General features: G+C 43.0%; 1 protein-coding gene across 1 annotated transcript in view; it reads right to left on the reverse strand.

The window, feature by feature from the left end:
- The window catches only part of LOC119179010 (uncharacterized), a 30,140-nt gene that overhangs the window by 2,854 nt on the left and 15,125 nt on the right, over positions 1-12,161 (reverse strand). The window contains exons 16-26 of the mRNA XM_037430093.2: positions 11,626-11,863; positions 11,090-11,232; positions 8,700-8,866; positions 7,874-8,164; positions 6,749-6,959; positions 5,886-6,116; positions 4,938-5,149; positions 3,779-3,968; positions 2,790-2,883; positions 1,628-1,873; positions 886-1,088 (exon numbers count right to left, since the gene is read on the reverse strand). Coding sequence (XP_037285990.2) covers positions 886-1,088; positions 1,628-1,873; positions 2,790-2,883; positions 3,779-3,968; positions 4,938-5,149; positions 5,886-6,116; positions 6,749-6,959; positions 7,874-8,164; positions 8,700-8,866; positions 11,090-11,232; positions 11,626-11,863 — 2,226 coding nt within the window. The remainder of the gene's footprint in view (positions 1-885; positions 1,089-1,627; positions 1,874-2,789; positions 2,884-3,778; positions 3,969-4,937; positions 5,150-5,885; positions 6,117-6,748; positions 6,960-7,873; positions 8,165-8,699; positions 8,867-11,089; positions 11,233-11,625; positions 11,864-12,161) is intronic.

The following is a 12,161-nucleotide window of genomic DNA, read 5'->3' on the forward strand; positions in this document are numbered from 1 at the left end:
GCTATGTTAGGCCTTCCTAGTGCCTCCTTTAAAGGTTACCGTAAAGGCGATCGGCTGCTTTAGCCGATCGCCTCGCAGAAACATGGATACATTCTGGTTAAACAGCTCAATAATAGCTAGGCCACGAGCGAACGAAAGAAGCCAGGGGGGGGGAGAGACCACAATTGTGTTCACATCTTGTCTGCTGAAAGGCACGTGGCCAATGTAGTTAAAGGGACGTTACAAAGAAAACCAATTCTCGTATTGGTGAACGAATGTTCCACAACGGCCAAATCTTCACGTCTCCTTGAAATTCCCGCATCGAACGTTGAGACATGGTATTCTCAAGGAAGCTGCTACGCTCTGCGTAGTTCCCAAATAGTAAAAACGAAGTACATTGTCCTCCAAGTGGCCCACAAACTTGAGGTGCCAAGTTTTAGGAAATTCGTTGAGCGAACGTTGCCAAAATATGAAAGTGTGCTTTGAAGCCCACGACATCACATTCTGGTTCGAACCTTAAATGAAACAGACATTGACTTTTTTCTCTATCACTGAACCTACGATTGTTATACTAACGACATTGCCTGTCAATAAATGGTGCCATGGGAAGTCCACTGATTAATCATTTTAATTGACTGTCTCTTCAAACGCTTCAAACGTAAGTGGCTTTGTGGGTTAGAACGAAAGTGGCAGGAGATGCTGGCTGCGCGAAAGTGAGGGCAGTAACGCAAGTGCGATTTAAACAAGGCAATGGTTCTTATGTACTGAAAAAAAAAAAAAAAAAAGCAGACACTTCCTTGGGACTGCACTCGCTGGCTTCTCAGCACCTTAATAAAGTTGTCCGTGTTCGTCTTAAGAAGAGGGGAGGCAGACGTCACTACTTCACCAAAAGTAAGACGCACTCGCCTTTGCTTGAGGGCAGGAGATACTTGTTGAACGAGTGGGCCACGACCAGGTACGTGCTTCCGAGGAATTCAAACATCCTGGCATCGCTCACGAACGCCGAAGCAGTGACCCTCAGGTCGACCTTGACTAGCTGATCCCTCGCAAGCTGGACGTGCGGATCCAGGAGACCCAGGGCGAGCTCCTCCGCACCTGGGTGTTCGCAGCTGCACGAGACGGCTGCAGGATTAGCACAGGTGGATACAGAGTGAAAAGAGACCGTGCCTCAATTTCAAAAGTAAAATCGTTAAAGCTCTGTGATTCCGAGTCTGAAACAAAACTTATCACGAACCAGCAAGCACTCTATAGACTATTGGTTGCCTTACACCCAACACTCGTGCGTGAATACCAGTACCTGTAGAAGGAATTCGAAGTAAAACTGAGCCAATGAACAGAAACCGCATAATACTGAGTTGTGAAGAGAATAGGTTCCTCAAAAGGCTTGCTAGTGCGCAAGCATATAAGATCATTGAGCAAGATCACAGAGTGCCAGAAAGGTGATCATTGTTATCACTTTGAGCATCCTTATAGTAGTAATTTTGCATATTTATTGACTGCCCTGCAGGTCATGAGACACGGGTTAACACCCCTGCTACTACTACTGCTGCTGCGATAATAACAGCAGAAGCAGAACAACGCAGACAGTACTACAATGAAATGAAGCTAACTTGAAAAAATTAAACTGTTCACAAACAGCAAGTCTTACCCGATTCTGCTGGAGGTGCTATTGGTCCAGACAACAAATCCAGGTTGTGTCGCTGCATGTTGGGAGGCAAACGGGAAGTAGCGACGGCGCAAGGCCTGTCGACCCTTGGACAGTGTGCCGTCGGGTTCCACGACGAGCACCTCCGACGAGAACTCCTCGCAGCAGTCGTCTCCTCCGTGGAGGCAGAGAGTTGGCCAGGCAGTCCACAGGACCATAGAATCTGCTGGAGCCGTATTCCAGGGAGATCTGGGCAGTATGCGAAAACAGCCATTGGAGCAACTATGCACTTGAGTTCTTCCTTCACATGCCTATTCTGTGAAACAGATTAACTTTTTGGGGATTCCAAGTCTCAAAATCACCAGATTACAAAAGACTGCCTGGTGGAAATTTCGTAACACCTGGGAATCTAACATGCAGCTAAAGCTAAGCACCATTAAAAGTGCTCCAGCATTTTGCCGTTATCGAGATATGGCAGCCACAGCCAGGATTCGAACCTGCGATCTTCGGGTAGACTGCATATCGTAAACCTGGTTGACATGAATGTCTTCAATCTTCACAACTTAGGCAACTTTGAAGAGGACAGAAAGCTTGCGTGACCGTTTCAACTCGCATGAAACATGCAAATAATAAAGTCCAAGAAAACAATGGACATCATACAGACAGCAAGAGGAAAAACGGCCATCTACCTTCCAACTTATCTTGCACAAGATGTGTGCAGTGTTTCAGCGAAGTAGCAGCACAGGTGCTTTAGGAAGCACGCAACACATTTTGAGTATGTTTCCTGGAGTCATGCTCATGCTTCACCTTAGATCGCTTCGCATACAGATTTACTACTTTCACGACTTCAGACAAACAGGCTGCATTACCTAGTACACAGGGTACATCGTCCAATGCACAGAATAATGTACAGGGTACATCACCAAATATTTAAAATTCCCAGTTGCTAGAGTTTTTGAGCATACCATCACCAGAATTGGGTATACCCAGCTGGAACTATTATAACTTTACTACAACAAATAGGAACCTGAGAAAACAACACCCATGGGTCAGAGAGTTCTTGCATTTGATAATAACATTCAATGTGGCATTGCAAGATTTTGAACTACATGTGGTTAAGCAGTACATAACCTGCATTTAATGTGGAAAGTGTCATTCCACTTGCCTTGCCGAGCGAGCCACCGGGCTAGTCAAGATCCTACGAGAGGGAATATCCAGGGTCTGGAAGGCCCTGAAGTAGGCAAGACCTGTGGCTTGTCCTGCAAGTGATACAATGGCAGGTGCACGACACCTTAGGCGCACTTTCAACTAAATAACGAATTGGATGTATCTGCAATGGGGGAAGCTCCCATACACAAATGCTTAGAGGATAGTGCAACATAAAGGATCACTGCAAGTAAACTTTAAAACTACTTTGATACGGTATGTAATGCCACTAGTGCTCTTTAACTACATAGAGAGAGGGCATGTCGGTGAATGCTTGCCTGCAATATCGAACTTTGAGGCAAATATCAGGCTTTAAAGCGTTTTTCAAGCAGACAAGTTGTTACTTCTGAACACTCTTGCAGTAATTGATTGTGCCGCGTTATCTTGATCTGGAAAGCTAAAACTGTGATTGAAAATCAACTTCCTTATCTTTCCAAGATTCCATTTGTTCAATATTTATAGGTCATAGCAGGAAACTTCAGATAAACTTTTATAAGATACACACCACCAAATTAGCCACTGAAGAGACATTTGGGCCAGGAAAACAATGGTATTTCTTTTGGACAGTACTGTAGTAATTGCAACAAATTGAAATGAATTAGTGTGGGTGAAGAATGGCCCGTCTTCTGTTTGTGTGCCTTTTGTAGCTTAATTAATATTGAATGCGTAACCTGAACTATGTTTCTCCAGATCCCATCAACAAATATTTGAGCTCCTTCCATTTCCATTTAGGTGCACCACATTAGTACGCTACAGCGAAATACAAGAGTTAGTTCCCCACAATTTTTCTGCCATAATTTTTTTCTTCACTTAGTTGTGTAATGTACGCCATGGCGTAACCTGTAATGATGTTGGACGTGAACTTTCAGTATTGTTGAAGCTCTTTCAACGCTCGAATACATGGGAACTCTACGAGAATTAGTAGGTCACATCGAATTTAGCACAAACCTTTGTAAGCGGCAAGCTGTCGCTGTAGGACAGCTTCGTGATATCTGAGGGCATCGGCCATGCCCTGCACTCCCCGCTTCCACCGATTCTTGCCAGCGTCAAAGTTCTGCTTCAAGTTCTGAACGTCAATGCCATTTGCAGTGCCCATGACCGTGATCTGACCGACCACTTCTATGGGAGCCGAGAAAACCTGCAGAAGATCAGAGAACCCAGAAAGTTGAGGTGCTCAGGAATGCACAAACCTCGTGATGCAGTTGCACCTGACCGAATAATGCCGGTTGTATCCAAAAAATATTTGTAACATTCGTAACATTGTGAGAGGAACATACTTCCTTTACATTGCTGCATTAATTTGTTGAATACATGTTCATTACAATGAGATTGCACTGTATATGCTGAGAGAAAAGCCCGTTCACAGGTCCTACAACACAGGTGACATGCCAACAGGGACGATAAACCACCAAATCTCTATGCTTTGTGTGAAAATGACAAAATATGTTAATAACATGTACAGACTTGAGGTTCACCACAACAAAGTGATAAGAATAAATGTTGTGCAAAGAAGTTTTCTTTAATGTAAATGCAAAGAAACGCATTTCAGTTATTTTGCATTCCATCTCATGATCATGCAAGTTTTGGTTACTCTCCACTTAACGTTGTAAAACGGCAAGAAATAGGGTGGAAAATGGCATTCTCATCCTTTACTACTTTCGATACTACGTCTCTTCTAGATGCAAGTTATGATGAACTCTTGAAAGCTTCACTTTTCTATCAACTTTGTAAAGGTGCTGGGATGCTTCTTGGTACATAATGATGATAATTGTAGAGTAATTCAACACCAATTCATCCTGTGGTCATACCGCATCGTTCAAATTGAAGAACTGAATTACTGACAAAGTTCATGTGTGTGCTAATGGCTGGGAGCATCAACTGAAAAATTTTATCGTCTGCATTGTTAGCTACAGGCTGAACATCTTGTCAAATGTGCTTTGGTCAAGAATTTTGTGCAAAAGATTAACAGAAATTGCAGTTCACTGAAAACCATCTAAGCGTGGGGGGAATAAAAATTTGATGTTTGTAGCTTACGAATGCAGAAAGAAAATCGTGTATATACACAGACGTGTGCATGACACGAACAGCCTAAGCGGAAGAAGCTTACAGTGGAATGAGGTATCTCCTCGGGCCTGTTGACGAGCACGACATCTCTCGCAAGCTCGATCAGGTCGTAACCGTTGATGGTGACCGCGTTCAGGTTGCCACGGATCTCCACGTCCTGGACGAACGTCTTGGCACCGGAGAGCTTGTACTCCCCGGACTGGGTGACCAGTTGCTCCCTCAAAATGCCATTGATGCGGTCAAAACCAAGGTCACCTGGGTTAATAAAGTCAGAACGAAGTTAATATCCCAAAACCATAGTGATTATGAAACTGGATTCGGGGCTCTGTTTTTTGTGTTTATATAGCATTACTTGCCAAAAGAACAAGGAGAGGTTTTTGCCAAGTGATAATTTCAAATTCTAGGCCCCATGCTGTGCGATAATGTTTAGATCGTGTGTTCTCTGGAGCCTCGACTACGAAATGGCAATGCCTTCTCACCACTTGGAAAAAAAATGTTATAGGTCATTTTTGAGCTAGGTAACACTTGGGTCGTTAACCATATGCAAGTTTTCAGCTCACATATTGTAAGGCTAAAAAATATAAGGACTCTTAAAAAGAAATATTCAAATTGAGATAAAAAGAGGGGTAAAACTACCGCTACTGCCAACCAATTTATTAACTTTCACATCCAAGCATACACTTTCTCCACAACATATGGAGACACTCAAAACAATAGCCACCGAAGGGCGGGCGAAAGGGGAGAAAAAAACTGGACTATGATAATGGTTTTAATTTTGGAAAGACATTGTCAAGAACATGATTACAGCCTTTTCTTTCAGGATACTTCAACAGACCCCTCTAAGTGCAATGACTGTTTTGCATTTAGCTGGTGCAGTGGTGCATTTTTGCATTTTGCCCACATCCAAATAAAGCCGCCGCGGTGGGGAGTAGGACCCACATCCTGAAGCGTAGTAGCGCGGCCGCAATGATGTTTCGAAGGAAACGCCCACCATATATAGGAACGTCCTTCTGGAAGATTAGCTTGGATCTGAGCCTTTGGTCTCCGCTCAGGGTCACCTTCTCGGCCAGCAACTGTTCCAGGTAGAGGTCGTTGACCTTGCCGACCTTCAAGTTGCCCTGGATGGCCGAGGGGCCAGCCAGGATGACCTTGCCCGGAATGAGCTGGTTCTTGAGCCTCGGCAGCACCAGGTCTTCGGGTATGCGCAGGCCGTTCAGCTTGCCTGGAGAGTTTTAAACGAAATGAAAATACATCGACTTGTGGTACAAACAACTTGTCAGATCGACAAAGCACCAGATTATCAGATCAAAAAAAGACCCCAGAAATTCATTAAGATCACTTGGGAATGTAACTTGACCTTTGCACATATGGGTTTAAACCAACAGCATTATGGCACACGGTTCATACCAGATAGTTACAATATGCCTACTGCCTTAGCACATGTCTGGTCATTTGAAAAGCAAATGTCTGGTCATTTGTCTGGCATTTTGAAAAGGGCACACGAATTCATCAAGAGTTGTGAGAAATAATTCAAAGAGTGTGGTCCCCACTCTCATGCTTGATCCACTTTAAGAAGTTGGCCTTGTCTCCGCGTAACACCACTGCAGTGCTCAATGTCATGTTGCACATGAGAAGTGGTACAAGCTGAAAATTCAGGTTCACGCCAGACATGCGGAATGTTGCAGCCCCTTTTTGCAACACAACAATGTTAATCAGAGCACATGGCATTGAACCCTTAAAGGGCAGTTTACATGGTACAGATCACACTGAACTACCGACAAAGGATGGGACAGCTCTCCCAGATAGATCAGAAAAAAAAAACCCGGCAAAGTTTTTCGGAAATCGCGAGCTCACCTCTCACGTCAATGTTTTCCACAGTCAGAGGTCCCACCAAGGTCTTTTTGCCGTGGATGACATGGCGACCGTGAGCGGTGACGACGCTGGCAAGATCGGCAACGCTGATGCCGCCCACAGAGCCACGCGACACAACGTCGCCACGAACGTGGAGGGAGTTGGACGCGACAAGTCCGTGTGGGTTAGTGAAGGTCTTTGTTCCTCGGACCACCTGAAAAGTTGGGAGACCAGAGAAATGCCTCCAGGGTATTAACAGCGTAGTACACGCTAGTGGAAGGCTTCAAGTGCTCTGTGGTCTCCCAAAGAAAACAGGCAAGTAGGAACAAAAGAAATTAAGATGTTAACACTAGAAGTCCGTCCATAGGACAATGCACTTATATTTCCACTTTTTCTTTTTGTGCCAAATCGAAAACAGCTTATTCTTAGACACAAATGCCCAGACAAAGATACACACAAACATCATTATAACAAAGTTGCATCTTACACAAAAGCAAGTTCTTGCTATCCAAAAATTCGTTATTAATGATTATTCCTTACATTATAACTATCACAAGACTCATTTACATCATAACATATTTCATTATATCCAGGTTAGATATATTAAATTTGAGTAGTTCAATTTACAGCTGAATTATTGAACCACTTCAACAAAGAAAAGACGGACCTTTCACTGACCGATGCTGAAATAATTCTTTACGATAGCAGTAGCACGGAGCATAACAAAAGTGATATCCAGTGCATTATCGAAACTACTCCCAACATTGCCATTATTGAGATTTCATTCAGGATCTGCATACACAATTCTGATTAGCACGTGGATGCGAGACTCATCATGCTTAAAATATAATTCTTAGTGAAATGACCAGCTGCAATTATTGCGTGCATAAGCAAATTGAAAATTTCCATATGCAAGAAAAAAGTGTTATCAGATGGCTGCAGACAAAGCAGCAAGATGCATCTTAACTGTCAAGAGAAGTCACAATTACACAATCTACGATGTCTGTACAAGCTTATTCAGCAGTTCTCACTACAAAGAATTAGTAATGCTTTGCTGTGAAAGCTGTAAACACGACCCAAGTTCAAGACGCACCAAGAAGAACACAGAAAGCTGGCAAAGTATCAGACCTGTTCAGTTGACTTAGTGACTGCATCACGTAGTAGGTCTGTCAGGTTGACTCCGTTGATCGGTCCCGTCAGGGTGAGGGAGTCAACGACCACCTTGTCCAAAAAGGTCACTGGACCGTCCATTGTTTGCGGCACATTCCTCATGACGAGATTGCCAACCAGAGCATCGAACGGAGCCCCGTTGAGGTCCCCGAGAATGTGGACGTTGCCTTTGACGTTCAACTTCGAGAAGTGCTTTTGGCCGTACACGGACTGTTTCACGCCATTGTTGTACAATGCTTCCTTGTACAGCTGCAAAGGAATGAAAGTTGGCTCAATCTGGGATGCATGGTAATGCTCACCAGGTAGTGTTAGCGCGAGAAATACAAAATGCATGGAACTTCTGTGCGTAAATATTACAGAGATGAAAGTCAAGGCCAAGATTCACCGAGATTTTGCATGTAAATCTTGACAACTGCACAAGGAAACTAGATTGCAAAGTAGGCTTTTTTTTTGCATTTGGCGTTTTATGAATGCGTGAATTTCTTGGTTTGACACAGGCTAGTATGAATGGATATCATGTGATTTAGCATAATTCTCAATGTGCAAGAAAATCAAATAACTAGATTTGGCAGCAGGGGCACGCAAGACTTCGTTGCTACCATGTGATGAGAGCTTTTCGGTTTGTCGGAGATACTTTGACGCGCTGAAATAGAAGCACTGCTTAAATAGAAGATGCCCAATTTGCCAGCTCAAAGCCCCGGAATTCAATTAACTGTCAAGCATGAGACATGCTACGAATTTGTAAGACTATAGAACGAGAAACACCACTCTGAAACAGATCTACCTTTGTAATGTTGCAACCGTTCAGAAGGCCACCAATCTGGATGTCTCCATCCGACAGAAGATTCTTGAAGACAACCGTGCCACCCAGAACTTCGTCTTCTCGGAGCAGCACGACATTGTCGAGGTCAAGTCCATCGAGCTTCGCAGGTCCGTAAAGATGCAAGCGACCTACACACATAGGAGAATTGACTGGAGGCACGAATGACCGTGGGTCGGCTACGGATTCCTTCAAACGAAAGTACCTCAGGGCAAATGATTTGATATGTGCGGTTCGACGACCCAAAACCACCATGCGATCATGAGACGCCAAAGTGGAGGGCTCCCGAAATTTCGACCTCCTGCGGTTCTTTAACATGCATCCAAATCTGAGCGAACGGGCCTACAGCATATTCGCCTCCATCGAAAACGCAGCCGTCACAGCTGGAATTCAATCCCACAACCTGCTGGTCAGCAGCCGAGTACCTTAGCCACTAGACCACTGCAGCGGGGCTAGCTGAAGGGAAGTGTAGTTAAGTGTGCGCGCAAGTGTAATTGTGGCTGTACGCTTATATAGAAGGTGCCCTTACATAATCCAGCTTCAATGGTGTGTAGGCTGGCAATGTAGGTGCAGAGAAACTGTTCTTGAATTAACACTATGCAGCTGTGTATAATAGTCATCCCTTGGCTATGTTGACAATGAAAGTACCTACAGCATGGAATATGTATATTACGTGGTCATCTTGCTAGCCTTGTGGGAATAGTAAATTTTAGGTTTGAAGCGAATTCGAAGTAAATAGTAGCGATTATGGCTGAATTACATAGAATTCAATTCTATGAATAAAAAATGACATCCGTCAATACTAACTACACACGGTGAACATAGCACTCGTCCGTGTTCTGCTAGTCTTTTATGGTCTTCGTCTAAATTGCGCTGAAGCCTATCAAACTATGTACCAAATCGCCGAAGTCAAAGTGCTTTTGATCCAACTAACCTGCACAACTTTTTTCATTGAAATAAGGCCTAGCCAAATGCCATTCTTTTGATTCAAAGGAGGTGGAAACAACTGAATAGTAGCAGGATTTCACTTTCGGCAGAATAAAAGTCTTAAATAAAACTTGTAGCTGGGCGAGTTGGTTCATAATACTGGGTAAACTGGTGTGCGCACAAAAAAAACAGACAAACGACAGCAGAGAAGAGACAGGGACAAGCGCAGACTTTCAACTAAATTTAATTCTTCGTCAACCTTCAATTTACAGTCGCACAGAACATAGTCAAGTGGTCACGAGGACAGAACCTAATAGTTCCGATTTACCGATTTTCCGATTTACCGATTAATACCGATTTTCTCGGAGATTAGGATTTTGGGTCGGAGTGCTGATACCACAGCCCGGGAACTGATGGAAGCGTTTTATATTTCTGCTAGAGGCAATACCTGTGTTAGTGATACATCCATTTCGCTTTTTGATAGTGAGCGTCATTTTTTGCGTGGCCTGTTGTAAACTATTAGGTTCTGTCCTCGTGACCACTTGACTATGTTCTGTGCGACTGTAAATTGAAGGTTGACGAAGAATTAAATTTAGTTGAAAGTCTGCGCTTGTCCCTGTCTCTTCTCTGCTGTCGTTTGTCTGTTTTTTTGTTCGCACACCAGTTTACCCAGTAAAAGTCTTAACCTGTAGGAAATGTGGAGTTTTAAAATTTACTATACTACACTTGGAGCATATATGCAGGTATAACAAGCTTTTAGACTTCAAAAATGATGAATTGATGTAAGGGTGATATGTCCATTAAACCTTGAAGCGAGTCTTTGCGGAATTGTGGAGTTTTCAGTCTAGCAACCCTTCACTGCATTCGAACCAACTTTACAGGCAGTTGCATTGCAAGCTAATATGCATTGAATATGTGCTGTCACGGTTTAGCACCCCCCCACTGCAGAGAAACCACTTTTACAAGAAACTTGAAGGCGGATAGTTATATACACCCATTTGTTCATTTCGAATAGTTCAAAAATTTCTGTAATTTTAATTCGAATCAAAACAACTTCAAATACAACAATACTCGTTTGAATATTTTATTGATTTATTTATGTTTATTTATTACATACTGCAGACCCTTAGGTCCAAGCAGGTGGGCAGTTACAAGGGGACATTGTTGAAACAATAAGTAGCATAAAGATTTTTTGGGGCGAGTGTTTCATACACTCATAGTGAACACAAGGAGCGACATAGCAAATTGTTTCATAATAACGCATGTACTGGACAAAAGAGAAAGAAAACAGCACAAATTCATACTTCGTATGTTGTGCGATAAAAGTAAAAATAAATACATAATACATAATAATATTCGAACAAGCCTACGTCTTGCACAAGTTTGGAAAGTGCAAAGAGAAAGTTGCAACGTAGTAACACACTCACGAGCATCCACACCACCCAAGAAGGTCATCGGCGCAGAAACAAGATTCTCTTGGGTCTTGGACATCGCTCGGGCGTAGAGGTCCTTCACGTTGACTCCATTCACAAGATCACCAGTTGTGACATGGCCGTGAACGAAAGCTTTCCTGAGCAAAAGGCGGAGAAAGCACAGAAAAAGATTGCGACGAAATTCTTGCAAAAGGGACAGAATGTAAGTGGTGTTTAGAGCTGCCGAATGGAACTTTTGGTTGAAGTGTTAAACTTTGTTATTTAAACTTGATACTTTCTTGCCTTTTTTCTCATTTACAAAGGCTAGCCACTCTTATCCGTAATTAGCAAGTTGAAATCAAATATACATTTTCACTTAAAGGACCAGATCCTCCAACACTGCTTATGCACTGAATAAATCAAGGGACCAGTCAAGTTTCTAACCATAGATCATAAAAATCCGTTAGTCTGTAACAGTTAAGTAAACAGCTTTCAAAGTACATATTAGTATTAAAAAAAAAACTGCTGCAAAAGGCAACGCAAGAGCGTACCCCATGACTGTCTTCTTTCCGGTTATAACCTGCTGAACGTTGCGGCGAACAACCCTGCGAGTGTGTTCTTTGATGTCGACTCCATTCACTTGATCGGCAAGCAGAGACTCTAGGCGCAAACGGTTCTGGAACACCTTGACGCCGTCCACCGTCTGAGGAACGTCGAGGAGCACCACGCTGTGCAGCATCTCTTCGACGTTGACGCCATCGATAAGGCCATAACTTTGCAAGTGGTGAGCTGAAGACGAGACATATTCATGAACAAGCTACTCATTGCTCACTTCTCAAGAGCAATGCGGTATTTTTTCATACGAAACCTGTTTTGACAGTTTTACACTCTGCAGTATACTGTGTACATAATCCGTGCACATGTAATTGTTATACACTTAAACCTCGATATGACGAGACCAAATATAATGAAGTATCGGTTATAATGAAGTAAATAAAAAATGTTGCAATAGATGTAGTATTAGAAATGAACTTTTACAAAAGATTTTCACCTATAACGAAGTTATATTCATGTAAGATGCAACTTC

The sequence above is a fragment of the Rhipicephalus microplus genome, chromosome 7 (assembly GCF_043290135.1).
Source record: "Rhipicephalus microplus isolate Deutch F79 chromosome 7, USDA_Rmic, whole genome shotgun sequence".
Lineage (NCBI taxonomy): Eukaryota > Metazoa > Arthropoda > Arachnida > Ixodida > Ixodidae > Rhipicephalus > Rhipicephalus microplus.